At 56.0% G+C, this 27,273-nt stretch overlaps 1 protein-coding gene across 7 annotated transcripts; it reads right to left on the bottom strand.

Annotated features, from left to right (window-relative positions):
- Nucleotides 1-2,311: 2,311 nt before the first annotated feature.
- Nucleotides 2,312-27,260, bottom strand: SLC37A2 (solute carrier family 37 member 2). 7 transcript variants are annotated; one of them, XM_033861853.2, is made up of 20 exons: nucleotides 27,072-27,180; nucleotides 16,375-17,761; nucleotides 14,325-14,406; nucleotides 13,779-13,872; nucleotides 13,564-13,642; nucleotides 11,815-11,950; nucleotides 11,346-11,422; nucleotides 10,298-10,464; nucleotides 9,744-9,781; nucleotides 9,281-9,433; nucleotides 8,859-8,949; nucleotides 7,309-7,371; nucleotides 6,953-7,038; nucleotides 6,430-6,478; nucleotides 6,184-6,257; nucleotides 5,854-5,932; nucleotides 5,639-5,736; nucleotides 5,331-5,395; nucleotides 5,060-5,116; nucleotides 2,312-3,556 (listed from the first exon to the last, which is right to left on the bottom strand). In XM_033861853.2, the coding sequence occupies exons 3-19, from the start codon at nucleotides 14,352-14,354 to the stop codon at nucleotides 5,086-5,088; spliced, it is 1,410 nt and encodes a 469-aa protein (XP_033717744.1). In that variant the 5' UTR covers nucleotides 14,355-14,406; nucleotides 16,375-17,761; nucleotides 27,072-27,180; the 3' UTR covers nucleotides 2,312-3,556; nucleotides 5,060-5,085. The 7 variants fall into 7 exon arrangements, 6 of the variants coding, with proteins under 6 accessions (XP_033717744.1, XP_033717741.1, XP_073664129.1 ...); XM_033861850.2 differs by lacking the exon at nucleotides 16,375-17,761 and having other exon boundaries at nucleotides 27,072-27,260; XM_073808028.1 differs by having other exon boundaries at nucleotides 14,325-17,761.
- Nucleotides 27,261-27,273: the final 13 nt, after the last annotated feature.

Genomic DNA, 27,273 nt, shown 5'->3' on the forward strand with positions numbered 1-27,273 from the left:
TCTAAGCCAGCATCTTCTAATCTGATACCTGACACTCTTGCCTCCCCCTCTGATTTGTAAGGAGCGGTCCTTAACCACATCTGCCAGGTCTCATTTGCCATGTAAGATAGCATTCACCGGTCCTGGCAGCTAGGCTGTGGACCCCTCTGGACGAGGGGCATTATTCTGCCTACCCCAGCATATCCGGCCCCTCTTCCGCCTCTAAGGACTGCCTCCTTCTACCTTCCCTCTTCCATCCTCTCCGTACCCCACGCCTTCATGCAGGAGACCTGCCCCATTAGCTCCAGTGCCACTATCCAGTTCTCAGGGTGCCCACCCGACACCCATGATGTGTTGATAACTTCCCCCGACTTCACTCACAGTGGTCGCCTCCCAGTGCTGAGATCCGCCAGGAGCCGCTTTCCTCTTCTTGGCTTCTCCCCACCCCCTCACTAGCCCAGCCTCCCAATGGATCTCTAAAGGAGACATGCAAAGAGATACTGCTTTTTAATTACAAGTGCTATTGTAACATCTATAAGGAAGCACACTTTAAGCTTAATTGAGACCAAATGTGAAGTTAAATTAAATGAATAACTAATTAACGTAATGCTCATGCATTAGCCCCGAGTGAGTGCCGAGGCCCAGAGAGGGGGCAGGTCCTGGGCCTCCAGGGACCGTCAGTGCCCAGAGCTGCAGAGAGGGGTTGCGGGACAGGGATCCTGGGCCTGGGACCCAGGTGTGCAAGGACCGATATCAGGGCCCGGGGCCCCGGACTCCTACCTACACCCAGCTTTCATTTCTGAGGCCGGCCCCGAGCTCCCACACGCCCTGTGCATCTCCCTAGCGCCACACTGAGCCACCGGCACCAGAGAATGTCTGTTCATTTTCCAGTCCCTGGGCCTAACACATTTAGGGGCTTGGTACGCGTCCGTTTTCACTTCCTTCCTGTTCATTCTTCTTTCTGGATGGTCACATTTGTTCCTCCATTGCCACTAGGCTTGCCCTCCTGCCAGCCCTGGCCCTTCAAGGCTGGACGAGTGGACAGTGAAGTCTCTCAACTTGAGTCACCCACCCTGGTGTTTTCTGTCGCATCGTTTAAACGTTTCCCTGCTCCCGTCTTATCCCCTAACTAACCCCTGAGGGCAGGGCGTGCATTGTCACTGACTTGTCTCCCGGATTCACAGCGATCCTCTGAGGGAGGTAATGTCATCACTGTTTTCTAATGAGGAAAAGGCTCGAAGCCATCAGTGGTGAGGCTGAGAAGGAGACCTCCAGAGTGAGCGCCCAGGGAGGGACAACACCCTGCCAACACTGCCCCAGAAGTGGTGGGCGAGGGAGCCTGTCTCCCTGCAGGAAGCAGAAAGGGAGCCCAGGCACGGGCTCTACCGTGGGATGATGGCGCCATCTAGTGGCTTCCCTGAGTGCTGCTGGCAGGTAAACCTGATCTTTTTGTTTTATTTACTTTTGGCTGCGTTGGGTCTTTGTTGCTTCGCGCAGGCTTTCTCTAGTTGCGGTGAGCCAGGGGCTACTCTTCATTGCAGTGCGTGAGCTCTCTTGTTGTGGAGCACGGGCTCTAGGCACGTGGGCTCAGTCGTGGCGCACAGGCTTAGTTGCTCCGTGGCATGTGGGATCTTCCCAGACCAGGGCTCGAACCCACATCCCCTGCAATGGCAGTCGGATTCTTAAGCACTGTGCCACCAGGGAAGCCCCAGGTAAACCTGATCTTGAGAGACGCATTCTTGAACCTGAGCTGCAGCTCCGCCCTGGGGGCTTGAGGACTTAGACATCCCAACTGACTCCTGCTTTTAAAGCCAGAGTGGGTCTCGGGCACTTTGAGACTTGCTATTTGTCACCATTGGCGTGTGTATAACCTGTCTCAGCGTGGAGGGATTTGTATCCCGCCCATGAACTGCCCACAAGCTCGCCCGCGGGTCCCAGTGTCCTCACGACTGCGTCCTCTGGGCACGCCAGTTGTCAGCTCCCCAGCACACCACCCTGTGGCCCTGGGACGCTGCCCCAGCGGCCCACATGAGCCCTGACAGGACAAGCACAGGCACAGCTGGCGACATCTATATCGGGGCTTAATGGGCAGCTTCAGAAGGCAGACAGAAATGCCAAGCGCTGGCAGACCCAAGGGTTTGGGGCCAGCTGCAGGGGGCTGCGAGCTGTACACGTAACAGCTGCCTGAACGAAGCCAGCAGCACCCTCCCACCTTGCTAGTCATGTCACCCCCGTGCCTGTGCTTAGGGTGTCAGTCCTTTTTCTGTGTCCACTACCTACTCCATTCCTAGAGCACAGCTGGCAAACAGTGAGCACTCGGTAACCACTGGCATTTCATTATCAAAATATTTAATAATGTGACTGGTACTTTGGTCATGCCCTCCGCCCCACCCTTCCCCTACAGCAGCACTGCCCTGACAAGCCATCTTCCCTGGGGACACAGAGGGCTGGGATGAGAGCAGGCAAGGGGCCCTCACAGTCGGGAGTGACACCTCCCCTCTCTCCCTAGTCCTGCCCTGGAGGATACAGCAATAATGCTTTAATCAAAATGGGTCAGGAGTTAGAACCAGGATCAAATGGAGGGTAGATGGAGGAGTGCCAACGTGGGGAAACACACAGAGAAAACTGGCTTGTGGACAAAGGGACAAAGAGAGGCCGGGTGGCTCTGAAATAGCCACTTCTAGGTACAGGCTGATGACAGAGGTTCACGTTTAGCGTGAGAAGGAGAGACACGCTTTTCCAGGCCTCGGCCCTGCTGAACCTCTGCCTTCTGACTTGGAATCTGAACGAGCAGGAGTCTGAGCATATCCCTTCTTGTACCAAAACGCAGACACCGCTTAGCCCTGATCCCTTCCACTGGCGGCCTCCAGAGCTCAGGCCTTTATCGCTGTCGGTGCAACTGACGCCTTCAGGGCCTTTACAGTTCCTCCTCTCCTTCCGCCCCCCTAGCCAGGACCATATACTGTGTGGTAAATCACTTCTCTGTCATCAAGGGCTTTGTAGTTAATAGATATTGTTTAATAATCTTTAGGACCAGGCAGCCTCTATGCTCTGTTAGTCCCCAAACAATGATGAAAACCTCCCCTGACGTATGCCCGGCAGCCACGAGACTAGTTACCCATTCATAAATCTGAAGAATGCATGTCCTGTTTCCCAGTACCCGCCCCCCTGCCCCAGGTTAACTATAAAACTGTCCTGGGCCCCCAGGTGGCGTGGAGCGCTCCCAGACCGCCGTCCACCTGAGCCCGAGCCCCAACCCACCCCGTAAGTGACCCTATACTAAACTGGTCTTGATCGCATGGAGCTGCCCCCTCATTTCTTGGTCTCAAGGTGCCTTAGTTCAGTGGGCACTTTGCGTCCCCTCCGTCCTCCAACAAGGCCCTTGAGTCTTCCGTGGCCTCAAGCTTGGTGGTCCCCTTCCGGTGGAGAGTCTCCTAGCCCGTGGAAGCCTCGTGGGCTGCGCTGGCTGGTGCTGGGCCCGGAGGCTTTGCCTCGGCCTCCTGGGGGGGTGCACTGTGGGACCCGGCGAGGGCCCTCCAAGTTTCTGCTGCGATCGGGTCCTCACATTTCTCTATACCTGCGTGAGGAGCAGAGAGGCAATGGGAGAGAAAGTGAGGACGTCCCCAACGGTGGGGACGGGGAAGGCAGGTCCCGAGGGTCCCTTAATAATTGCCTTTCATCCCGTTCGCTATCATTAGGGCTCCTGTCACCTCTTCAGCAAGCAGGGAACACCAAGCCAGAATAAGGTGAAAAGCCTTACAATGCCTGTACCGCGTCTGACCACTCTGCAAAGCAGTACCGCATACCCAGCTTGTCGCAGCCTGAGATCAGCCCTACCGGGTAGTTAGAAACGAGCATCCCCATTTGACACACAAGGACGCGGACATTCAGAGAAGGTGCCCAAGGCTCTACAGAAGCAGGTGAGCAGAGAAGTCAGGATGGTCCAGCATTTCTGGTTTCAAGCCCCAGGCTCCCTCTGCCCAAGCAGGTGACTCTGCTTCTCCCACACAGGCCTTCCTCAGAGAAGGACCCGCTGAGGATGCAGAGAGAAGCCAAGCCCGCACACCTGGGGTCAAACTCAGGCTCTGCTGGGACTAGCTAAAGGCCTGAGGTACGCTCCATGAGCTCCGAGCGTCTGTTCTCTCACCTCTAAGTGAGAACATCTACCTCTCAAGGCTGCCGAGAGGGAAGCCAGTACAGCTCACGCCCAGAGCAGACGCTTACTACGCACTAATTCTTTTCCCTTTCTGCATCACTTCCTCTCCTCCCAATGTCCCCCCGGGCCTGGCCGGGGGACAGCAGGTGGAGGGGGCACTGGTCACGTGAGGTGCCATCCACTGCTCCCCCTCCAGGGCAGGGCAGGGCACAGACTCTGTTAATGCCTCCTGCCCTGCATTCTTCTCCCCCTGAACCCGGACGATGCCTTCCTCAAAGGGAAGCTCTTCCCCGGATACAGTGCTGGTTACCATGACCCCCGTGGGCTCTTCCTCACATTTACCATCCAGACCAGGTCCATCGCTCCGGCAGCTTCTCATTAGCAAGAGCTTCCTAAGGAGAGCCAGAAAGGCCACGAGAGAACATTGCCATCCCAGCGCCAGCCGCGCAGCCCAGCCTCTAGCGCCCTGCCTCAGCCGCGGGCCTATCTGCGCGGCCTCCACGCCCGCCACCGCTGGGCGACAGGCAGAGAGCACAGCAGGCCGGCTTTGGGTTTTGCTCCAGAGGCTTTGCTTGGTAGCTGCCTTTGTCTGCACACCCCAGGCAGAGGGGCCAGGTGCCCTTGGTTTCTGAACTTCAGAGTCCAAGTTCAGAGGGAAAACGATTTCCCTGGATGCTGCCCCCTCTGTCCTGGGGTCTACGTCCAAAGCCCTATCGCTCTCCCTAAGGAGGAGAGGCTGCCAACCTTCGCAGCAGCTCCGGCCCCTTAGGAAACACTTCCCAAGCACCACACTCCGTCCAGACTCAGAGTCTTTGGAACTGGCCCCCAAGGAAAAAGCGAAAGTCAGAAAAATCGCACTGGAGGAGAGAGGCTTTGCATGCACGCTAAGGGCACAGGAGTTACAGACTCGAAGAAAATACTCACAAAAGTCACGGGACTTGAGGAAAATACTACCGCGCGTGGGTTAGGGCCACACTAGAGCTATGGAGACACATGGGGATAACAGAGGACAGGTTAGTGGGGCTGGGGGCCAGGCAGGGGTTCCCGGAGCACGTTCAGCTCCCGGCTCCGAGTTCCTGAGGTCTGGGCTGGAGCGAGGCTCAGACTGGTGCAGAGCAACTGAGCGCCGGATTTGACTCCCACGAGAAGTGAGGCCGGGCAGGCGGGGCTCCGGCCCTCCCTCCGCAGGACTTACCCTCTGTCTCTACTCAGGGATGACCGCCAGCCCAGGATCTCTTTGTACACCAACCGGCAGAGGAGCTGAGGGGAGGGAGGGCGACCTCAGCGTGCAGCACGTGGCTGGTCCCCAGCGCTAGGTGACCGCTCGGCTGGCTCACAGCGTCACTCCGCAGGGGTTCACCCACGGGACGCAGAGTGGTTCCGAGCAAAGCCCTGGATGGCCGACACTTTGGACCACTTTGGACACTTCGGAACTTTCCAGGGTCCCAGCCCCGCAGGACAGGGCCCCTCCCCATACCCATCTGTGCACCCCAAAGCTCTTACCAAGCAAGCCAGGATGTCGGCAGTGATGAGCATGTAGAAGACGTTGTTCCAGCCTGTGGGGGAAATGAGCCCGGCCAGCAGAGGCCCCAGAGCCGCACCTGTGTGGAGCACAGCATGAGAAGGGCCCTGCACCAGGGACCCTGGCCTCCCTGCCCGCAAGACGGCAGCATCCCAAGAGTGCGCCTGAGACCAGGCTTGGGGCGAGAGTCACAGACCTATGGATCCAGTGCCGTCGATGATGGCCGTGACGGTGGAGAGCGCCTTTGCGTTGCCCTTCAGGCTCTTGTGAGTCCCCTGGGGAGAGAGCAGAGTGGGGAGGCCTGAACCGAGAGGCGGCACCGAGCAGGACCGGGACCGGGACCAGGAGAGGGACTGGCTCAGGGAAAGGCAGCGAGGGGGGCTTGGAGCTGGGAAGAAAGGGGGGCCGATGGCGGATTCTGAAGGACTTTGAGGATCTCGTCTCTGCGGGCGGGGGGAGGGGGAGAGACGTGAAGATGGGCCTGGAGACAGAGGCCCTGGCCAATCCCCGAGGTGGCTCCGCTTACCAGGTCAGCCGAGACGGCAGTGGTGATGAGGGCATAAGGGCCGTTGACCAGGGCTCCACAGGTGAGCAGCATTACTGACGTGGTGATGGAGACGGCCCAGTTAGAGAGGAGAGGCCACCGCCACCCCCAGCCCCAAAGCGGGTGAGTCCCCCAGGCGTCAGGCTGAGAACCTCCACTTCCCCGAGCCTCCCACCCACGTCCCCAAGCCAGCCTCGCGGTGTCTCCACGGCAGCGCCAGCTCCTCACCTATGGAGATGCTGATCCCACTCTGGCCAACGTAGTTGTACAGGAACATCTGAGAGAGGAGAAGGCGGAAGACAGGATCACAGCCCGGCTTCCCCACGGGCTGCCTCTGTTAGACTGGAGCCCGGAAGTCTGGGAACCCCAGGGGTTCCCTTTCTCCTTTGCCTTCTCATACCCAGGCCTCTCGGTCTTCCGGTCCCAGGGATGCAGGGTCTAATACGTGGTAATCTATCATTTCCCTTTGCCCCCAAAGTCTCCTCTCATATCGAACCTCAATCACTTATTCTTTCCTTGGTCAAGAAGCTCAGCAGCTGGCCTGCCCCTTCTCGCCAAGGCCACATAACCACGAATCCCTTTCCAAAATCCTGTCTGGATCTCTGTCCTGTGCTGACCCTGGCTTCTCCTCCCCTGGCCGTGCACAGGGATGTACCCACGCAAAGAGACGGGTGTGTGCGTGATGCCCAGGCGTGCACAGGGTTCAGCGGCCCACGACACACACACACTTTGCCCTTGAGGTTCTACGCACCGTGGGGGCAGCCAAGATCAGCATGACGCAACAGGTGGTGGCCCTGCCGTTGGTGTAGTCAGAGATGAGCCCCGCCAGGATGCCGCCTGGAACACAACGTGCACACTGCCGCCCCAGGCATGTGGGACCCCGAGCACTGCCCCATCACTCAGCCCAGCACGAACCGGGGTCGGGCACCCAGAGCCAGCTGAGTGTCTCCCTCCGCAGCCTTTCCCGCACCCACTGCTCACGGGAAGACCACCTGGGCAGGATGCCACCTGCCTAGGTCACATCCCACTGGACCCGTCCCATTTTTCTGCACCCTGACAAGAGAAGAGGGGTATGCAGCCTAGAGGCAGAGCAGGGCATGGCCTCACCTGCGATGCCACCAACATCGAAGAGCGTGGACAGGTCCCCAGACTCCTTGGCAGTAAAGTGAACTGTGGAAAACAAAAGCATGTGTTCAGACCTGGGGGCTCCGGGCAGACATCCTGGAGGGCCACCGCTGGGAGCGTCCCTGCAGACACCTGGTCCAGTATCACCTTCAGAGGAAGGAGTGGGGCCCATGGAGAAGTGACTGGCCAAGGTCACAAGCGAGTCTGCAGCAGTTTGGGACCAGATGCCCTTTCCGGCCCCCAGTCCTGTCGGATGGCCTTGACCTCCCGGAAAAGCCCTTCTATGAAAGCACTGGGATCTGGCCCCTGAGGACCCTGTCCCACTGGGGGTACAACTGCTCTCACTGAGCCTCAGCCTGTCCAGCCCCATTCCTCCCTCCCCCTGACCGAGCGGCTGGTCCCCATAGAAGCTTGTCACCTCCATTTGAGGTCCCTGCTTATAAACAGAGCCAGGAAGGAGGCTTGTGGGAAAATGGGGACCTCAGGTCCCAGACCTCGCCCTAGAATTAGAAAAAGGGACGCCCAGAAGCTTGACTCGTAGCCCAGCCCTCAAGGTTGACTCACACTCTGTAGCCAGCATCAAGGCCACAGAACAGAGTCAGCGACCGCAGGGTTGCCCCGATGCTCTACCCCCGTCGTCGAGAGAGGCCCCTCAGATGGAGCCGGCGGCGGGGCTGGGGGGGTGAGTTACAGCTTGAGACCTGGCCCTGACTCATCCCCACCGCATCCTGTTCGGTGCGAGGATGCTGTGTGGAGAGCAGCCTCGTCCCTCCCACGGGGCCTGGAGGGAGCCCGGCAGCCCTGGCTGAGTGGTCCTTGGCCCTGGTGGGGCTCTGAGGCTCTGAGGCTCTGGGGGCAGAACTGCTCCCTGACAGAGTAGCTCCACGTGTGGAAAACCAGAGATCCAGGACAGGGGAACATAAACATCCTTTTCAACTGCAAGAGTGACCTCTCCTCATCTGTCCATCCTCGGGCAGGGGCAGAGGCAGGGGAGAGGAGGGCCACAAGGTGGGCAGCCCAGCAGACCCACGCACAGGGCATCAATCCCCCGAGGCTCCCGGCAGCCCTCCTTGGAAGAGAACAGCATTTACTGCCAGGCTACAGGCAGTGGGGGTAGCTCCTCAGGCCCTCTTCCTTGGGCTGGGGGAGGCTTAAGGGGCTCCTGGAGGCGCTCAAAAGGCAGACCGTTTCCAGCACCCTCCAGTCCCGCCCACCTATGAGCCAAGCAGCCTGGAGGGGGGCTTCTCCTATGCCTGAGGCTGGAGCAGTTAGGGAGGATTGCAGAACAGAGCTCTGAGTTCCTAACCCCGACTCAGCGCCAAGGGAGGAAGAGTGGCTGGAATCAGGGACTGGGTGGGGGGCGGGGGTGCATCTGCAAGGTTTAGCTCCCCATTAAAGAAAAAAACTTTCCCTCCTGCCCTAGGAGAGGTTCAGCAGAAATTCTGCCTATTCCTGGAGTCGTACGCGTCACGTGACAGGTTTCCTCCTCAGAGACCCCTCCGTTCCTCACCTCTTCTTCCCCAGGTACTCACCCACATTGAAGATGTAGAGGGGCAGCCAGTAGAGGAAGGTGTAACTGACCAGCTTGGCAAACAGCAGACACAAGGAGAACTCGACCACACCCTGGGGAGCGTAACAGAGGGCGCGATGGAAACAGGGGCAAGACGCCCTTGGTCCGTCAGCGGAGCCCCAACCCAGCACTTTCCACCGCCCACTGCACAAAGCAGCCTCGAGGACCTCTCCAGCCTCAGTAACAGCAGTGTACCTGTGGCCTGGATATGCTGTGTCAGGACAAGTCTCCCGTGTTCCCCTCCCCAAGTGGGCCGCCCTCCCTAGGCACTGCATGTAAAGAAATTCTGGAAACCACAGGTCACCCTGAGCATCCCCATCTCCTGAGACCCAGCAAAAAAATCTAGAGAGCCTCTCTCCTCCTTCCAGTCCACAAAAGACTCACCGGGATCCAGAGCGCCCCAAAAAAGCTGATGGCAGCGGGCTGAGCACTTGGCTCCTTGGACAAGGTGACAGCAGACTCCCGGCCGTTCCCTCTGTTAGAGTGGGGTCCATTGCCAGGGTCCTCAGCGTTGTCCCCGTTCTCTTCCAGCTCACCCTGAGCAGAGAAGAGCCCTTGCTGTGGGCGCGTCCACGTACCACCTCCCACCAGCTGGAGGGACAGCCCATGTGAGAGGTAGGGGCTCCCACGCTGGAAGAGGTATGTGTCCCCTTCCTGGACTGGACTAACATCCTGCCAGGCCCGTCAGGCTGTCGGGGAGCCCCCCGAGGGCGTGACTTTGGCCCTCACCCAAGGGCCTGTGAAGTAACTGTGGGCACACGGGCCCCTCCTCCAACTCCCCAGGCCTCCCTGGGACCAGTCCCCGGGTGGAGTGGAGGGCAGGGATAGGACTGGGGGCCACACTCACATGGTGCTGAGGGGGTGAGCAGTCCACGTCCTCTGGGTCTGAAAGAAAAATCTTCTAAGAAGCTTCCCAGCAGGCCAGGCCCTCACCTTGCATGGCGTGTGGTCCCCACCCCTCCTCAAAGGGGGTGAGTTGACTTTCCAGCACAAGGGAGCATGGAACCAGGGCTCCAGAGACCACCTTCGAGGTCTGGGTCTCCTAACAATAAGTTGTGTCACTACTGCCTCGTGGACTTTCGTTCTCTTGCTACAAGTGACCACGGCCCTGACTCCCTGGCCCGTCTGTCAGGGAGCTGGGAAGAGGCAGCAAAGGTGGAGAGGTCCCCCCAACCTTTCCCTCCTCAGTCTCACGTCTCATGGAAACGCTCAACAGCCCAGGGAAGCAGGCGTCGTTATACTTCTGTCACACATGAGAAAACTGAGGCTCAGAGAGGTTGTCTGTCCCAAGTCACACATCTGTGGCTCTGACCCCATGATCCCACGCTACCCACTGCCTTCTCCCAGGGCCTGACCGGGAGGCTCGGCTCCGGCCCTGTGAGGAGGGAGGGCTCCACTCACATTCAATTAAGAAGAAGAAGGTGACGAGGCCCATGACGGCGGTGATGATGCCGGGCACCACAAAGGACAGACCCCACTGCTCATCCACCCAGACGCCGGCGATCAGGGAGCCCAGGATGTTGCCCACGGATGTGTGGGAATTCCAGATGCCCATGATGAGCCCCCGCCTGGAGGGGAGGGAGGGAGGGAGGGAGAGAAGAACGGGAAAAGTGAGAAGAGAAGCACAGGGCTCCTGGCGACCGCCGACCAAGTGCAAAAAGCTGGCTGCCTGCAGCCTCTGAGCTGAAGACCCCCCTCAGGGAGGAGCGGGAGGGTTTGCTGGTGTCAAGGGAGTGACAGCAAGGCCGGGGGTCCCGCTCCCCAGCCGCTCCCTGAGCAAGCGCTCTCTGGCTCCTTGCTGCCCCAGGGCCCAGAGCCCCAGCCCTTTCTTCTCTTGCCCTAAGGCCGTGACTCTGAAGTCCTCAACCAGGGGTGACTCTGCCCCCAGGGGACACGGGCACCGTCTGGAGAGTTGCGACGTCCCAGCTGTGGGTGCGCTAGCGGCATCTAGGGGTAGAGGCTGCTGAACACCCTACACTGTGTAGGACGGTCCCACAACAAAGAATTATCCAGCCCCATATGTCAATAGTGCCAGGGTTGAGAAACCCTGCTCTAAAGAAACTTTTGCACAAAAGCCAGTTCAAGGAAAAAGAAAAAAAAAAAAAATATATATATATATATAAAAATATATACAAACGCATATATATGTGTGTGTGTGTATACAAACACAGTTTTATAGGCTTCATTTTTGTCTTCACGCAAAATGGAAATTCATCTATTAAGAGGAAAAAAGCATAACTGAGGTTGCAGGTTTTAAGGATCAAAACCTTAGCAATGAGAAAATCAGTACTGCTTTTAGTCACTAAAACATGTGCATCTCGGCCTGTGAAAGTCAGCAAGATGGAGGCAAGTTTCTAATCTTTGACCCTGAAATCACATCAGGGGCCACGAGGGACCCACCAGCCCGGCCCCCCAGGCACCGCCCACCCTCCTGTCCCATCACACTCACTTCCCCTTCCCGAACCAGTTGCCCACACAGGTCACCACGGAGGGCCAGCCCGTGGTCTGGACGAGTCCGTTGCAGATCTGCAGGGAGGGAGGAGAGAGGCGGGACAGGCCTGGGCTGAGCGGTGCAGCCCCTGGGACGGGGGCCCCTCCGCAGCGCACACTATGCACCCCCTTCCTTCACCTGCGTGCACGCACCCCGTAACCCACCAGCTGATTTCTCCTGTGGCCCCAGATCCCCACGGCAGAGACCAGGCCTCGCAGGCACCTCCACGGACCTCAGGGTAACGCTCAGCGCAAACTCACTGAGCCCACGAGGGTGACCACAGGCAATGGGCAATGGGACCCCGCATCGTGATAAAGGAGCACAGGGCTGGATGCGCCGGGACCTGGGGTGGCTGGGAAGGACCTGCAGCCTCTACTATCTTTCTGTGCCGGGAACAGAGGCCTGAGTGCAAGGCCAAGGCTCGTACCTGGATAAGAACAAAGTACCAGAGCGCGTGGATGTTCCAGAAATACCCCAGGCCAAAGAGCGAGGTGAAAAGGCCGCTGAGCAGCATTCCGGCTGTAAGGTAGTAACGGAGGGGGAGCCGCTCCCCAAAAATGCCACTGCAGAAGAGAGGGTTGGATCCATGGTAATCTCTGCTACCTGCGCCCTTCGGCTCTCTACCTCCTATCTCTCCGCCCCCCCACCCCAAAGCCACTGAAACGACTCTGCTAAGGTGATCACCAGTGACCTCTGTGTTGCCACACGCCAGGGACACCCTCGGTCCTCCACTCGCTGGGCTCCTCCGCTTTATTTGACGCTGCTGACCAAGCGCCTTGAAGTGCGCTCTCCGTGGCCTCTGTGAGGTCACCGTGGCCCACCTGCCTCCCCCCTTGGCTGACCAGCGCTCCTCATGCATTTTCTCTTGCATCACTTTTATGGTTTTAACTACCAGCTACATATACGTTACACAGCCCAGCTGCATAGCTACAGCCCTGAACTCTCCCCCAGAGCGTCACGATCATATCCAGATGCCTTCCAGACATCTTGACTGGGATGCTCCACAATCAGGACTCCTCTGCCTCTGCCCCCCACCCTGCCCCGTGTCCTGTGCCCCTCATCTGAGTGGATGTCGCCACCACGTTTGGCCACTCAAGCCAGAAACCACGGGGCTACCTCCGTTTCCTGCCTCTCCGCCCCACCCTTCACAAGCAACCTCCAAGACCTGTACCTTCTACTTACATCTCTCCAGTGCGGCGTTACTCTTTCATCTCTATTACTATTGTTCTCAGGCGTTGCTCAATGCTCAGCTGAGCTATTATCAGATCTGTTCCTTAGTGTGACGTGGTACTCAGTCCTACTCTCCCTCAAATCTACCTTCCGTCACCCTCACAGCGATCTGTCTGACGTGTTAATCTGAACATGCCACCCTTCAGAGGTTCTCCTGTGCCCATGGCCTGGTACACAATGACCTCATTCTTCAGCCCCATCTCCTGCATTTTACACTCTGGTAAACCTGTTACTTGTCCCCCCAGATCGTGCTGTTTCACACTCGCCTTACTCTGCCCATGCCATTCCCTCCACCTAGCCATTTCTGCATTGCCAAGCCCAATTCTTCTTCATTAGTTCAAGTGTCATCTCCTCCAAGAAGCCTTCCCCAACCCCTCTTCTCTAATCCCAGCTCACATTAAGTGACCCCTCGGAGCCCCCAGGGCGCCCCGTGTGAAGCACCTGTCTGGGAGCCACCACTCCCACACTGCTCTATAACTAGCTGCTGTTATCGGTCACTCCACTAGACCGTGAGCTCTCTGGAGGTGGTACCCTGCCTCAGTCATCTTTGATTCCTGGGAACAAACATCATGCTTGCTACATAAAAGCCGTGCTGGGGTCTTCCTAGCATCCAGGGCTATCCTTGAAGGACAAACCATTTTCCAGCCACACCACTGACACTGCCATCTGAGTGAATAAACTCAAAAGGACATCCAGGAAAGCCTTTCCAGGGAAAAGAGCTACTAAAAGTGGGAGCTGGCCAGGTGAAGGAGCAGGCTCGGTAACCGTGGGAGCATGCTGGCTACGGGCTGACAGGACGTGTGCAAGTCTTGTCGTCTCATTTCCACCTGGGGGGGGGGGTCCCCAGCTTTTTCCCTTTGACCCTGCTGCCCCCAGGTCGGCCAAGGGGAGAGGCAGCTCTGAACGGTTCTGCTGCGGGCAGTCACAGGCTCCGCCTCTCTCTTACCTGATAAACATGCCGATGGCATAGGCCACGAGGAAGGCGTTGTCCACTGCCCCCAGGAGTTCCTTGTAGTTGCTCTGGTCTGAAAGCCAATGGGAGAGGCAGAATGCTGGCTGGCTGCTTGGACACCCCTGCAGGAAGCCCTTTCTGGCCCCGGCTGACCCTCTCCTGGGTAGGGGGAGTGGGCTGTGGGGAAGAACAGCTTGCCCCGCTCTTACCAAACGGGGCCCAGTTGCACCACGTGGTGTCGTTGAGCCTGTGGGTGTCGCCGATGGGCTGGATCATCTCTGAGCAGTTGTGGTGCAGACGGCTCTGGAGGAGTCACGGGTGCACGGGTCAGGGGCATCCTGTGGCCCCGAAAGGAGCAAGCAGCCTCCAACACACCAGCCCCGCTGCCCCATCGACCGGACCCCACGCTCCCTCCTCCGGCAAAAACTGGCTCCAGGGGCAAGTGGCCACAGCAGAGCCTCGGTGAAGGGCAACGGGGGTCGACGCGCAGGGTAGACACGGGGCCCAGGGTGTCTGCTCTCTGGCTCCACCCGTAGCCCCCGACACCACCGTCTTGGTGAATAAACCCAGGAAACTCTCCTGGGAAAAGAGAACTGCTGAAAGTGGGACTCTGCCAGGGGGAAGGAGCGGGCTCAGTGACCAAGGTAAGGGAACAAGGATGGTTATACGCCAAGTTCCAGACCATTCTACGGAAGTGTATTTCCGCTGGGGCCCAGCATCTCCTGCTTTCTTCCTTACGCCCAGGCCAGCCTCACCTTGACGACACTGATGGGCTTCCTGGACATGTGATAACAGGTGTAGATGAGGAAAGTGATCAGCAGGATGAAGCCGCGGTACCTGCAGGGAGAGGTGGGCAGCTGGGCTGGCAGGGCACTCGGACCTCCGCCTCTACTGTGTCCAGGAAGCATGCACCTGTGCCCATTCTAGCAGCCTCAGAGCCCCAGCACCGCCAACTCTTCTACATCAGGCTCCCCTCCAGACACAAGTTCCTCGGGGCAGAGGCCAAGGGGAGGGTAGGAACAGACGCCAGAGGCCAGAGTGCTCCGGGGGGCCCCAAGTCCCTGCTCCTGCTACCGAGGCCTCCCGACAGAGCTAGCCCAGCATCAGCGCCCTAGACAACACCAAAGTACCCCCTCCTGCTCTTACCACTGCCCATCACCTCTGCTTCTCTCTGGCCTCACTAAGATCGGGGTGCCTCTGTGTGTGTGAGAGATGGGGGCAGGGAGACAGAATTGTATTTAAAATACTGGACATGCTGGGAGCCGGCAGGAGGCTGATGTGGGAGAAGGGTCTGTCTTTAAAGTGAGGTCGGGACTTTCCTGGTGGCGCAGTGGTTAAGAATCCGCCTGCTAACGCAGGGGACACGGGTTCGAGCCCTGGTCCGGGAAGATCTCACATGCCGCAGAGCAACTAAGCCCATGCGCCACAACTACTGAGCCTGCGCTCTAGAGCCCGTGAGCCACAACTACTGAAGCCTGCGTGCCTAGAGCCCGTGCTCCGCAACAAGAGAAGCCACCGCAATGAGAAGCTCGCACGCTACAACAAAGAGCAGCCCCTGCTCGCCGCAACTAGAGAAAGCCCGCGCGCAGCAAAGAAGACCCAATGCAGCCAAAAATAAATTAATTAATTTTAAAAATAAATAAATGAAATAAAGTGAAGTCGACTATGCTCTCAAGCCTAGAACACGGCAGAAACAGCACCTGCTGCAGCCCAGTAGGGGCGGAGCCCAAAACCTAGCTGGAAATGTGGCAACAGAGGGAAAGCTGGTGACAGAACCCAGGTCCTCTGCCCTAGTCCGTTCCACTGGACAGAGGGGTCATCCTTTCCATCTGCGGCTCACACATCACATGGGCCCTCTCATACAGTGCTTCTCATCCCATGCGCCGGTCTGGGGCGGAAAGAACAGTTCAGCCAGGCCCCACCGAAGTTTCCGCTGCGCGCTCCCCCTTCCCCTTCTGCCGAGGCTCTGAGGAAGGGCTTCCAGGTCCTCCTGAGTCACGGCATCAGCTGAGACGAGTCAGCAGCCGGGAGCCAGGAAGTACATGGAAAATAGACCTCAGCACGGACTCCAGCCCAGGAGAAAGACCAGAGCCTTGGTTTCTTAAAGAGCCCACGGAGAAGGTGGGGAAGAAGGGGAAGGGGGCCTGAAACCCTTTCTATCTCTGGATCCACGAACCAAAGGGCCAGGACGCTGGAGGCTCAGTCTGCCCTCTCCAGGGATCTGCCTCCAAACCCCAATCCCTTCCTCCCAAGCATGTCGTGAAGGCTCCTGCTCGTGAGATGAAGGGGTGTTTCAGCAGAGGCTGCATTCAGGCCGGGCTACCGGGGCCCTTCACCCCTGGACTCGTTCTCTGCCTCGTTCCCTCCACTGCCTCACAGTTTATCTTCTGAAGAGACTGAAGGTACATGTGCCCCCGCCGTCACCTGGCTTAACGTTTCTCGGTGGCTCTCCGTTCCACTAAGAACGAAGCTCTCTCTAGCTTGAATCTTACGGTCTCTCTACCGCCCAGCCTCTCTGGCTCCCCATTGCCGAGGGTGCATGGCTCGGGGGGAGTCACCAGGGGTTCTCCAGGGAATCTGGGGTTACTCCAAGGGACTGTCACAGTGACCCTGTGACATACACAAGCTTGGTGGCAGCAATGTTTTCCACTTGGCAAATGGCTCATGTGACTCCTACCTCAGGAACTTGCAGAATCTGGTGGCAGGGTTGGGGGTGTCTCTGAGAGAACTGGAGAGGCTGCCCAGTGAGGCTTCTTCAAAGTGCACAAGATGGAAGAAAATCACAGCCCTACAGATAACACTCACCAGTGTCCTGCCCGGGGAGCTGCTGAGTCCGGAAAAAAGCTGGAAGCTTTGAGGGATGACTCTAATTTACTGTGTAACCAAATGAAAGTTCCTAAGCCTTTTTTGCCTCCGGTTTCCTCATCAGATGCCCACGGAGGACAGTGCCAACCACATCCAGCTCAAAGACCAGGGAACACAATGTAACTCTCACCCTAGTCCCTACGTGTCTGTTGGGCCACCTTTACGACCCCCGGGATCAGCTGAGTCTATCTCGGCTGCCACCTGGATACAGCCGTTGACCCTGGTGACAGATGAGATCTCCTCTGGGCCTGAAGGATCCCCAGGCCCCACTGAGCGCCCCCAGCACTGACTGTCCTTCCTTGACAGGCCAGGCAGGGAGGCCCAGGCTGCAACTCAGCCATGCCGAGCCCACGCAGGAGATGCTCAGACACAACGAGGGATCGAAAGGCACAGCCCCGCTGGCAGCCACCTCGCTCCTCCCTCGCTCCTCCCACCACGACACTGCTTCAGCCCCAAGTGCCAACACCTGCCCACCTCAGGTCACCTGCCCTGGCTTTCTCCAGCCTGTGGTCCCCGGTGTGCTTCCTTATCTGCCTTCTGGAGTCCTGTCCCTCCCAACCTTGCGTGGCAGAAGCTAAGACAGGACAGCAGGCACACCCAGGCCCATTTCTGACATCTCGATTCTCTCTGGCAGAAACAGGACTGCCTTCCCATCCACATCCTGCCATGTGCCAGGCACTGTGCTAGGGACCCAGAGAAGCTGTAAGAGAGACCTCTGCCCTCCAGGGGCTCGCAGGTCAGCAGGGAGACAAACAGAGTTGGTGCGACAGTGCCGTAAGAGAGGGCAGCCCTGCATGACACGGAAGCAGGGGCGCCGAGGCCAGCTGGGACGGGAGCAGTGTCAGCAAAGGATTCAGGAGGTGAGGCTTCAGCCGCATCTTCACAAACAAGCAGGAGGTGGCCAGGTCCACCAGGGCTGGGGCGGGAAGCGGCGCCAGGGAGAGGGAAGTACGTGTGCCAAAGTGCGGAGGCGTGAACAGCAATGATACCTGACTGGGGAACGCTATGTAGCCAGAGGTCTGGAAGGTGGGACTGGGCCAAGCATGGAAGGTGAAGGAGTGGGGAAGGAGGGAGCGGACAGGTCATGGAGGGCCTAGGGTGAGTTTCAAGTGTCTCTTGGGGTGATGGGGAGTCACTGAAGAGGGGTGGGATTTTCTAGGTCGGAGGGTTCCGGACACCTCCCAGGCTAAGCTCTGCCCTGCTGATTAGTTTGGGAAGCTCCAGACAAGCTTCCTCGCAGAAGGTAGGGCTGGTTCCCTCTGCCTCATCCACACTGCCAGCCACCCTCTATGGAGACCCTCGGTGGTGCATCTCAGGGAGCTGGTGTCTGTAAGAGAAAAGAGCAAGGACTTAGGAATCAGGCGAAACCTGATTTCATTCCTTACACCTGTTAGCGGTCTGCAAAGTAGTGTTTATCACCTTTCTCATAGGGCTATTGACAGGTTGATGAGACGATGCATAGGACAGCTCTTACATGTTCCTCACACCCAGTGGACACTTAAAAATGACAGCTACTACGATTTCAGATTTTGAGGAAGGAAAGCTGGAGGCGGTGGAGGCAGCCCGCGCTGCTCTGTTACGGGAGGTGAGCAGGGTGTGGGTTAGCACCAAACTCCTCTGAGCGGTGGTGGTTCCAGGCCCTGGATTTGCCTGTAAGGTAGGGATTTGGAGGCCAGCATGGCCACGCCTCCCACATGCCTAGTACACAGAGGTGGGCTAGAGGAACACGACGATGCCCCGAAGCTACCAGTGCGCATGCGGGAGCCTGCCACGGGGAGAGAGCAGAGGCTGGTCCACTGGGCCCACCCATGTTCTCCCTTGGGAGTAGACAGGGAGACTTAGCAGAGATCCACAGTCATGCAGATCTGCCAGGTTCCAGCCCTGTCCAGAAGCTCGGCCTGACCTCTCAGCTCTAACCCCATCCCTCAGTAGAAAACCTGACACCCAAGATAGCAGGAGAGTCACAGGGAGGGAGGCGGTGGGGCAGAAGGACCTCAACCTGCTGTGCGATGCTGGGATGGGCACTGGCCTCCTCTGGGACTCCCTGCCTGGACCGCAGCACCATGGCGGCATGAGCCCAGAGCGGCACAGCTAGCTGGGCAGAGCATACCCGGGGCCTCCCCTTAGTCAAGTCCTCTTTCCTTTCCACTCTGGCAGCTCTTCTGAGAAAAAGGCCAAGGTGCCATAGTTCAAAGGGGACTGGGGACATGGGTCCGGTGAAGGGCTGGGCTGACACAAAGGCTGTCGAACTCACAGTAGCTCACAGGGAAGATAGCTGATGTGCTCCTGCTGCCTGTAGAACCCGCAAGTTTCACTTCTGCTTTCACAAGCCCTTCTTGCAGAAACAAGAGGCCCCAGAAAGGGAGCAGGGGGGAAAATACACAGTCGGGCTTCGCCTGGCTTGCCCCAGAGGGGGAGGGATGGCAGCCCAGGTGTTGGCCAGGCTGGGCAAGCAGGCCAGAGACCCAGGAACGTGCGTGGCGAGGCCCACAGACTGTTCCGGGCAGGGTGCCCACCCCATGACCCTCTAAGTCTGTGTTAGCGAGAGATGGCACTTTGAGAGTCTCACCTCCCCCTGCACGGCACTGGTTACTGAGTAACCAAGTCAGATAGAGAGGTGGACTAGCTATCTCTTAACTATTAGCTGACAGTCCAACTTATTCTTCCAAATGAGCACGCTAATAGCTTTATGGACCTCATTAAGACTCTGCACTAGAAACGCTTCTCAGGTTAGGGGCAAAGAACAACGACTGCCAAAGCAGCAACAGATGACAAACAGAACCCCCAAAGGACCTACTACCACCACCATCACAACAACAGAAAACAAGAAGTAGCCCAGCAGAAGAATGCTGACCTCAGGAGACAGTGGGAAGAGGTGCCTTCTCTCCAGTGTCTGCCCAGTCAGCCCCCGGTCCCTGCACCCCGCTCCCTGCTTTGCAACCACATTGCTGACGGTGCTGATGGCTCCTATCCCCATGGCAGGCCGACAGGGAATTAAACTCCCTCACTGACCAATCCCTACCACTTCCTGCCTCAGCCCAGTCCTTAAGCCAAGTCTGGGGCAGCTGGTAGATGTCTGGGGTAGCTAGTAGATGCCTGGGGCAGCTAGTAGATGTCTGGGGCAGCTAGTAGATGTCTGGGGCTACTCAGGTGGGGGCAGACTGGCCTGGCTGTAGCTGCAGGTGACCTTGACACTTGCCCGGAGGAAAGTACTACTTGGTGGCCTGTCCTTGGACGTGCCTGTCCTGGGACTCAGCAGATCTGAAAAGGAGAGAGGGCTGAGGACAGTAAGAACCAGGCTGCTGGTGACAGTGCCATCACCCCGCCCCCTGCCAAGCCCTCCGCTGCCCCTGGGACACCCTGGTAGGGAAAGGTCAGCCTGGAACAGACAGCACAGGGCAGAGCCCTGAGCCAGGCCTTCCACTGACAAGATGGGACGGGGACAGGCCAGGTCTGGGAGGGCCTCTGAGAACAGAGGAACAGAGCCCTCTCGGGGCTGAGACCCAGCCCAAGGACTCCTCCACCTGATGCCCCTCCTCCAGATGGAACCTGGGCATTTGCTCAGAGACATCAGGTTGACACAGGGCTCGGTCCCAAGATCCTTCCCAGAGAAGGGGAGCCATTGGCCAGTAGCACAAGGAGCACGGGACTTTCTAGAAGGAATTAGTAGATAAGATAATGGTCTTTTTTAGGAGAGAGGAAAATATAGGCTAGATTGCTTTGCCTTGAGAAGGAATCTCGGCAGGGGAAGCCTGGGTGCTCAGACAGAATGAAAAGACGTGGCTTTTAGCTACAGCATGTGGTTTCGTTTAGGTACCTGGAAAAACTCTGAAGGAGTGTGAGAGCTGGTAGGGTTTGGAAGAAGTGGTCAGCGGGTAGTTGGTGGTCTCTCTTCTGAAGAGCGGCTACACAAAGAGCACAGGCGGGAATGCGATGGTGGTGGCGGGGCCCTCCTCCCCAGGGAGCTAAGATGAGGACTCTCCTCTCGGGATTCCCTGGAGGCTTAGCCCGTGGCCCACCCTCACCTACTCCTTCTCCCCAGCATGAAGGACCCAGGGGAGGAGGCACGAGCCAGACGGCAAAATGAGAGCAGTGATGCCACCCACCCCGCGCCCACCCCGCACACCAGTTTGGGGGCAATCAGATGGGGGCGTTGTGGGCTGCAGGGACTCCGACCCTGGTGTCTGCCCCCAGTTCTGGCGTTGCTTCGGGACCGCTCAGCTCGGACCTCAGCACTCAGGTGGCACAGCTTGACGGGAAGAAGTAAGGTCTTGGCCATCCATACAGACCACCCCCAAAGCCCGGCTGCCTTCTAGACCAGTGCGTGTGCGTGGCCCCTGAGGCCGACCGCCCCACCCAAAGCCAGGGAGGTGCGCATCAGTCTGCTGTGTAAGGAGGTAAAGAGGAAACAGCGGAGAGGAAGAGGAAGCAGAAGGCGGCTGGGGGAGAAGACAGCAGTCATGTGCAGGTGGGGGAGGGAGCCACGCAGGTTCACATGCTCTTTGGGGGTCAGCCTGAAGAGCCCGAGGAAGGGAAGGGGGTGGGGACAGGGACGGTGGGCTCAGCCCTCCAGATCCTCCACCAGGCTCTCTCCTTCCTTCTCGGAGCTGCCTCTCGCCATCACCAATCTTTTTTTTTTTTTTTTTTTTTGCGGTACGCGGACATCTCACTGTTGTGGCCACTCCGCACACGCAGGCTCAGTGGCCATGACTCACGGGCCCAACCGCTCCGCGGCATGTGGGATCTTCCCGGACCAGGGCACGAACCCGTGTCCCCCGCATCGGCAGGCGGGCCCTCAACCACTGCACCACCAGGGAAGCCCACACACCACTCTTTTTAAGGAGCCCTTTCTGATGCTCTTACCGGGCATCTCTGGGCAGTTACCAGGAAGAGAAGGAAGACAAGAGAAAGCTACTTTGCAGCATCTGGGTCCCTGGTCTGAGGCCATGGCAGAATAGGGAAAAGGACGTTAAACCAAAAGACGCTGCATCTTAACTTCTGGGTCTGTTACTGTGACCTTGGGCGAGCTGTCTCACCTCTCAGCCTCAGCTTGAGCTTCTTGTAAATGGGATAGTAAACTTCTGTCACATGAGGGTGCCCTAAAGACTAACTGAGATAACATTTCGCCTCTCAGCCTCACTTTGATCTTCCTTTGACTAAGGTAGTGAAGTCCTGTCACATGAGATGTCCATAAGGGTTGATGAAATGAGATGCGATGCATCCGGCAGCAGGACCTCAGCAAACTCCGGCGGGCAGAGCCACTGGTCCCCGCTGCAGCCTCCAGCCCACCTCGGCCCTGGTGGGCTTGGGGGAGGGCAGCGAGCTGGGAGCTCACGGCCCCTGCTTTCCTGCCTGCCCAGTGCCCCACCCATTCCTGCTCATCCAGCAGGAATGCCACCTGGCCCTCCTCCCACAGGCTCCTCTCGTCGAGCCCTGAACTGCTCCCTCCCCACAGGCCCCAGGAAGCGGGCCCAGCCCCAGAATCAGCAGCCATACTCATCTCTCTGGCAAGATGCCCACGTTGCCATCTGTCCCCAGACATGCCCACGCGGACGCTGGCACAGAAGGCGGGGCACCGGCCAGGCCCAGGGCTGGGGAGGACTCAGAGGGGCTGTGGCTCCTGCGAGGACACTGCCTGACCCCGGGGGCTCTGACGGGAGAAGGAGGGGCAGTGCCATCCTCCTGGGCAGAAACTCCTCAGTCTCTGCCTTCTGCTTGCGCACCTCCTGCCGCCTGCCTCTCAGCCTCCTGTCCGCGGACCGCGCCTTCAAGCCCCAGGCTCCCACCAGCTGCGGCTGCACGTGACCAGTGCTGACAACACAGGCTACGTCCTCACTGCCGTGCCTTCGCCGGCTCCACGGCTCCACTCAGAACACCTCCAGGTCCACCAAGGCAAATGCTACCTGTTCCTCCTAATGAAGATGAAACCCTCCCGCCACAGAAACTCACAAGCACCGTGCAATTACCAAGTACTAACTGCACACCAGGCACTGGGCTAAGTGCTTTAAATATCTTCTCACTTAATTTCACTAAAACCCTGGGATAGAGGTATATTGCTATTTCCATTTGAAGACAAGGACCTGGAGCCTTAGAGATTTAGTGATTTGTCTCAAGTCCAAAGGCTATGTTTTCTTTTCCCCTCCCACACTCTAATCGGGAGGAAAGACCGTGGGCTTGGGAGTCTAACTAACCTGGATTCAAGTTCACCTCAGTTACTTACTAGCTATGCGGCGCTTGACCAGGTACATAACTGCTCTGTGCCCCATTATACCCATATAATGGGGAATTAGGTGGGGAAACAAATAAAGGCCTTGCAGTGAACCACAAACACAATGCCTGGCACAGAGCAGTAGGAAATGCGAGTAGAAAAATAGTCAGTAATTAATGTTTAGTCAGTGCTTAATATGAGCCTGGCACTGATCTAAGTATTTTACCTGCTGCATCTCGAGACAATCTTTAATCCTCACAACGACCTGACGAGGTAGGTGTTACAAGTATCCTCACGGTACAAACAAGGAATCCAAAGCTCAGGGCCAGCCCACCCTCTGGTGTCCTGCTCCAGGACCGTCTGCTTTCTTCACTTCTGCTTAAAAGCCCTCCTTGGGTACAGGTGGAAGCAGCAAATGTGATAATGAGAGAACACGCCCTCTCTCCAGCTGGAGCCTTAATTCCGAGAAAGTAGGACCGTGTCCTAATCATCTTCGTAGGCCTCACAGTGTAACACGATAGCGTGCCTACGGTAGGAACTACACTGACGTTCGGTGTCTGTTAGGAGTCCAAACCTCCATGCATCAGGAAGGAAGTAAAGGAACACTTATCGTGCGCCCTCCATCAGCCACGGGAGGTCAAGGATGTTCACGGATCACTTTTGCCTTCAAGAACCCACCTGACTTTCACCCACGAGGGAACTGAGTCCCAGAGAAGTTAACTACACAAGGCACACAGTGGTGAGAGGATTTCAATCCGGATCTGTCTTAAACCTGGGAGATGTGGGAGAACACAGTGGTTGGAGTCACACTTTAACAAGTGTGTAAGTGACGTGTGTGCCTGTGGAGAGTTGTGCCTTCCTGAGCTCTTCTAAAATGCTGGAGTGGGACAGGCTGTTTACAGTGATCCACTCTCCCTGCCCCTCATTTTCTCTGAAATATAAGTTACTTTGGTTAAAGGGTATAATTAATGTATACGAATAAGACTCTACCAGGAACAATAGTGGCAGAGAGATACAACTTTGAACATATATGGTAATGAGATCTATTTTTGTTTATTATGGGAAAAAAAGAGTAGTAGAATATTTCACTTACATAAGTGTCTCAGAAGTTGTTTGCTGTGTGAGAAAGTTCTAAAGGTTTCTCAATGCCCTCTTGGTCTATGATCTGTTTCTATGCATCAGCACCCTGGTGGTGCTTTGCCTGGTGATAACAGTAGAATGTTACCAGTCATGATTTCAGCTATGATTTTAAATGTTACCTGGCTGCAACCTTACTTCTTTAATTTGAATCTAGCATCTTCTAGGTCAGTGGTTTTCAACTGGGGATGTACATCAGACTTTCCTATGGAGTTTTATTAAAACATAGATGTTTAGGACTTACTCCAGACTTACTAAATCTCTTCAGTCAACATTCTTGGTATCTCCTTGTATATTATGTAAATTATGTATTGGGGTTTTTATATATCTCAAGATTTTTTCCTCTATAAAAATTATGCTCATCATTTTTATGAATCAGATATAATGTTCACTGTCTTCTTTGAAATTAGCCTTAGTGTGTTTTTAGACATTGTCTAATTTTTTTTTTTTGGATTGGCTTTATTTTGTTTTACATACCTCAGGAATAATCAGACTTCCTTGTTAGCTGCATTTTTCTTGTCATGAATTCTCATCATATCATTCACTTTTGAAAATTATCATTAATAAGTTAATCCATACCTCTTTAGGTCTCTGTCCCTTACAGATAGTTTTTGTTCTACTCTGATGCTCCCTAAAGGCTGTGCAGTCAGCTATAGGCCAAAGGTTTTACCTTCAGCAAACAAGAACTGTCTCAGAAAAGCACAGGACCAGGTACATACTCGTGGGTACGGACTCCTGATGACATCACTCAGATATCTTTAAGAACATACCAGTGGACTGAGTCAGGATTTCCAAAACTCTTCAGCAAAGAAGCTGACCAGATTATGTGGTTGTGAACCCAAGATTCAGCAGAACAAGAATTAATCACTTAGGACTGAAAGAACTGATAAGGAATGACTGTCACGTTTGGAATATTACTGATGTTGTTATAGTGTTCAATCTTCTGAATATATAAGAAAGCCCTTTCTCTTTCTTCTTAAGTTGTCTGTAACCCATAACAATTTAGGAGACCCTGTTTTTGTAAACTGAAACATTTGTAAATACCTTATTCTCCCTGCCTGACTCCTCGGAATTCAGAAACCGTTTTTGAGTCTTCTTGCTTTTTATAAAATATGGTTATTTGCAAAAGTTCAATAGGAATTTTTTTCTTTTTTTTTAACCAGAACATATTAGAAAACTTGGTTTTACAACCAAGGCCTTGCCTGGAATGTCGTACTTGACAATGATGCTCATTTAATCAGCTATTGCTGCCACTTTTAAGGAATTAAGGTTGACAGCCAATACAAAACCCGCCTAATAAAACCGGCTTACTGTGTTCCCTTACACACAAATCAGGAAGGTCACTCCCTGGCAGGTCCAGGAAACTTAGGATATTTGGGGACCTCAAGAAGAGAGGAGTTTGCCTAAATTTATAGGCACAGCAGGTAAAGCCTAGTGGAGACAGCTTCTTGGCTCGGCTTCCTAATCTCAGAACAGTAAATAATAGAAGGATTTTAAAAGTCCAATCCAAGATCCCTTATGAAAACTTGCAGCAAAGTGAACGTAACAAGGCCTATACAGTAAATTATGTATATAGATGATCAGATCAAATCTAAGGAGACCAACCCTATTTCGTGATCAAGAATAATCTTTCTTTGAGACTATTTTTGATCCCAGCAGGGCAGACTGTAGGGGAAAAATGTGTTTCTCTGGAGAACTGTGCGTTGCCCAGAGGACACCCCTCCAAGTTATCTGATTCTTGTCTTTCACTGAGCTTGAATTCCATGAAGTGGTAAGTAACTGGTAAGTCATATAAAATATGTCCATGAACTTACAGAGTTTCAATAGTCTTCCCTCCCAATCAGTTTTGCCTCAATATGCCTAACTTACAAATGGGGACGTTCTTTGTATTCTCTCTTTTCAAAACTGTGGTAAAATATATGTAACATAAAATTTAACGTTTAACCATTTTAAAGTACGCAGTTCAGTGGCATCAAGTACCTTCGTATTGGTGTGCCGCCATCATTACCATCCACCTCCAGAACCTTTTCATCTTCTCAAGCTGCACCTCTGTACCCATTAAACAATAACCCCCCATTCTCCCCTCCCTGGGTTTTTCTTTTGTGCCAATTATAACATCTTCTGGCACCCTCATTATGAGTGAAATAAAATCTTTTTAACACATGTTCATTTTTATATCCTTACGAGAGTCATGATCTTATCTTTTTCTCTGAAAAATATCTTTTAAGAGTCCTAAACTCAAAAAGGACCAAATAAATAATCTAATGAGTGGGGAAGGTTGGGAGTGTGAGGACTGTCCCCAGTGAGGGCTGTCACCAACTGACCATCCTGATTTGCCCGGGACTGAGGGGGCTGGGGATGCAGGATTTTCTGTTTTAAAACGGGAACAAGCTGGTCATATTAAGAGCTTGCACCCCATCTAAAAGGGGCTCCTACCCCTAATGATATAATTGGGGAATTTAGGCCTGAGACTGTTACATCAGAGAAGCGAGGAATCTGGCTATCTACGTTGTTTTATAATTTGTAAACGATGGCAACTAACACAATATTAAACAAAACAAAAACACTGTGCAGACCAAGCAAACTGCTCCAGTGTGGCCTCTGATGAAGAATGGGCTGAAAGCCCTCCACCCCACCACACCCCCCCTGATCCGCGGCCTCCTCAGGACTCCTTGGTCGGGAGGAAAACTCCTGTGGAAGCCGCCGGCCCGCCGCTGGGGTGACTACCCTGCTGCGGCGCAGCTGCTGCTCTGATCTGAGACGCATGCCCTCCCGGGAGCGTGTCTCTCAGGGCCCAGAACCCCTCAAGGCAAGTCCCAGGACCACTGGGTTCTGGCCTTCGTGTTATCCAAGGGCCAAAAGAGACCAAAAGGACCACTCGACAACTCCAATGGCCACTTTTTCAGCAACTCCGCCACGCCCTGACCTCGGTTCCCTAGCCTGCAAGCCCGGCTCCCCCGGGTGCTCAGCGATAAAGGAGGCGCTCTGAAGGTCTCCCCGGGGTCGGGTGGGGGTGTGTGCGTGTCTGGAAGTGCGGATGCAAACGGGCATCGGTGGAAACTCTCCTGGGCAGCCTCCCAGGGAGGGGTCCTGCGGAGGCGGAGCGAGCTAGGGCGTGCGTGCCACCCACCTCCCCGCCGACAGGCCAGATCCTGTCAGAACCCGCCGCCGCGCCACCCCCCACCCCCCACCAGCACGCTGGGACTCCCGGCCGCCCGAGTTGGATCCGCCAAACCCGAGGGAGAGGGAGGCCGTCCTGGCCCGGCGCCCCCCACCCCGCAGGCCCTCTCACCAGCTGTCCCTGGAGAAGGCGCGGAGGAACCAGACGCCCGGCGCCAAGGAAGACCGCATCTTGCCCGGCGATACCCGAAGCGAATCCGAAGCAGAGGAGGATGCAGAGCTGGGCACGCGCCCCGAGCTGGCAGTCCCCAGAGTTTAAATGCCCCGCCGGCCGGCCCGCCCAGACGCCGCAAACCTTGGCCTTCAGCCCCCGC

Source organism: Tursiops truncatus, chromosome 8 (assembly GCF_011762595.2).
Source record: "Tursiops truncatus isolate mTurTru1 chromosome 8, mTurTru1.mat.Y, whole genome shotgun sequence".
Taxonomy (NCBI): Eukaryota; Metazoa; Chordata; class Mammalia; order Artiodactyla; family Delphinidae; genus Tursiops; species Tursiops truncatus.

Excerpts from the sequence above, each read along its gene's own strand:
- SLC37A2 (XM_033861847.1), bottom strand. The coding sequence starts at position 22,112 with ATGGCACTGCCCCTCCTTCTCCCGTCAGAGCCCCCGGGGTCAGGCAGT. Across the intron at positions 9,434-9,743 it reads GCTCACCCCCTCAGCACCAT|GGTGAGCTGGAAGAGAACGG; the intron begins GTGAGTGTGGCC and ends TTCTCTGCTCAG. Across the intron at positions 5,737-5,853 it reads CGACGGCACTGGATCCATAG|GTGCGGCTCTGGGGCCTCTG; the intron begins GTCTGTGACTCT and ends TGCTCCACACAG.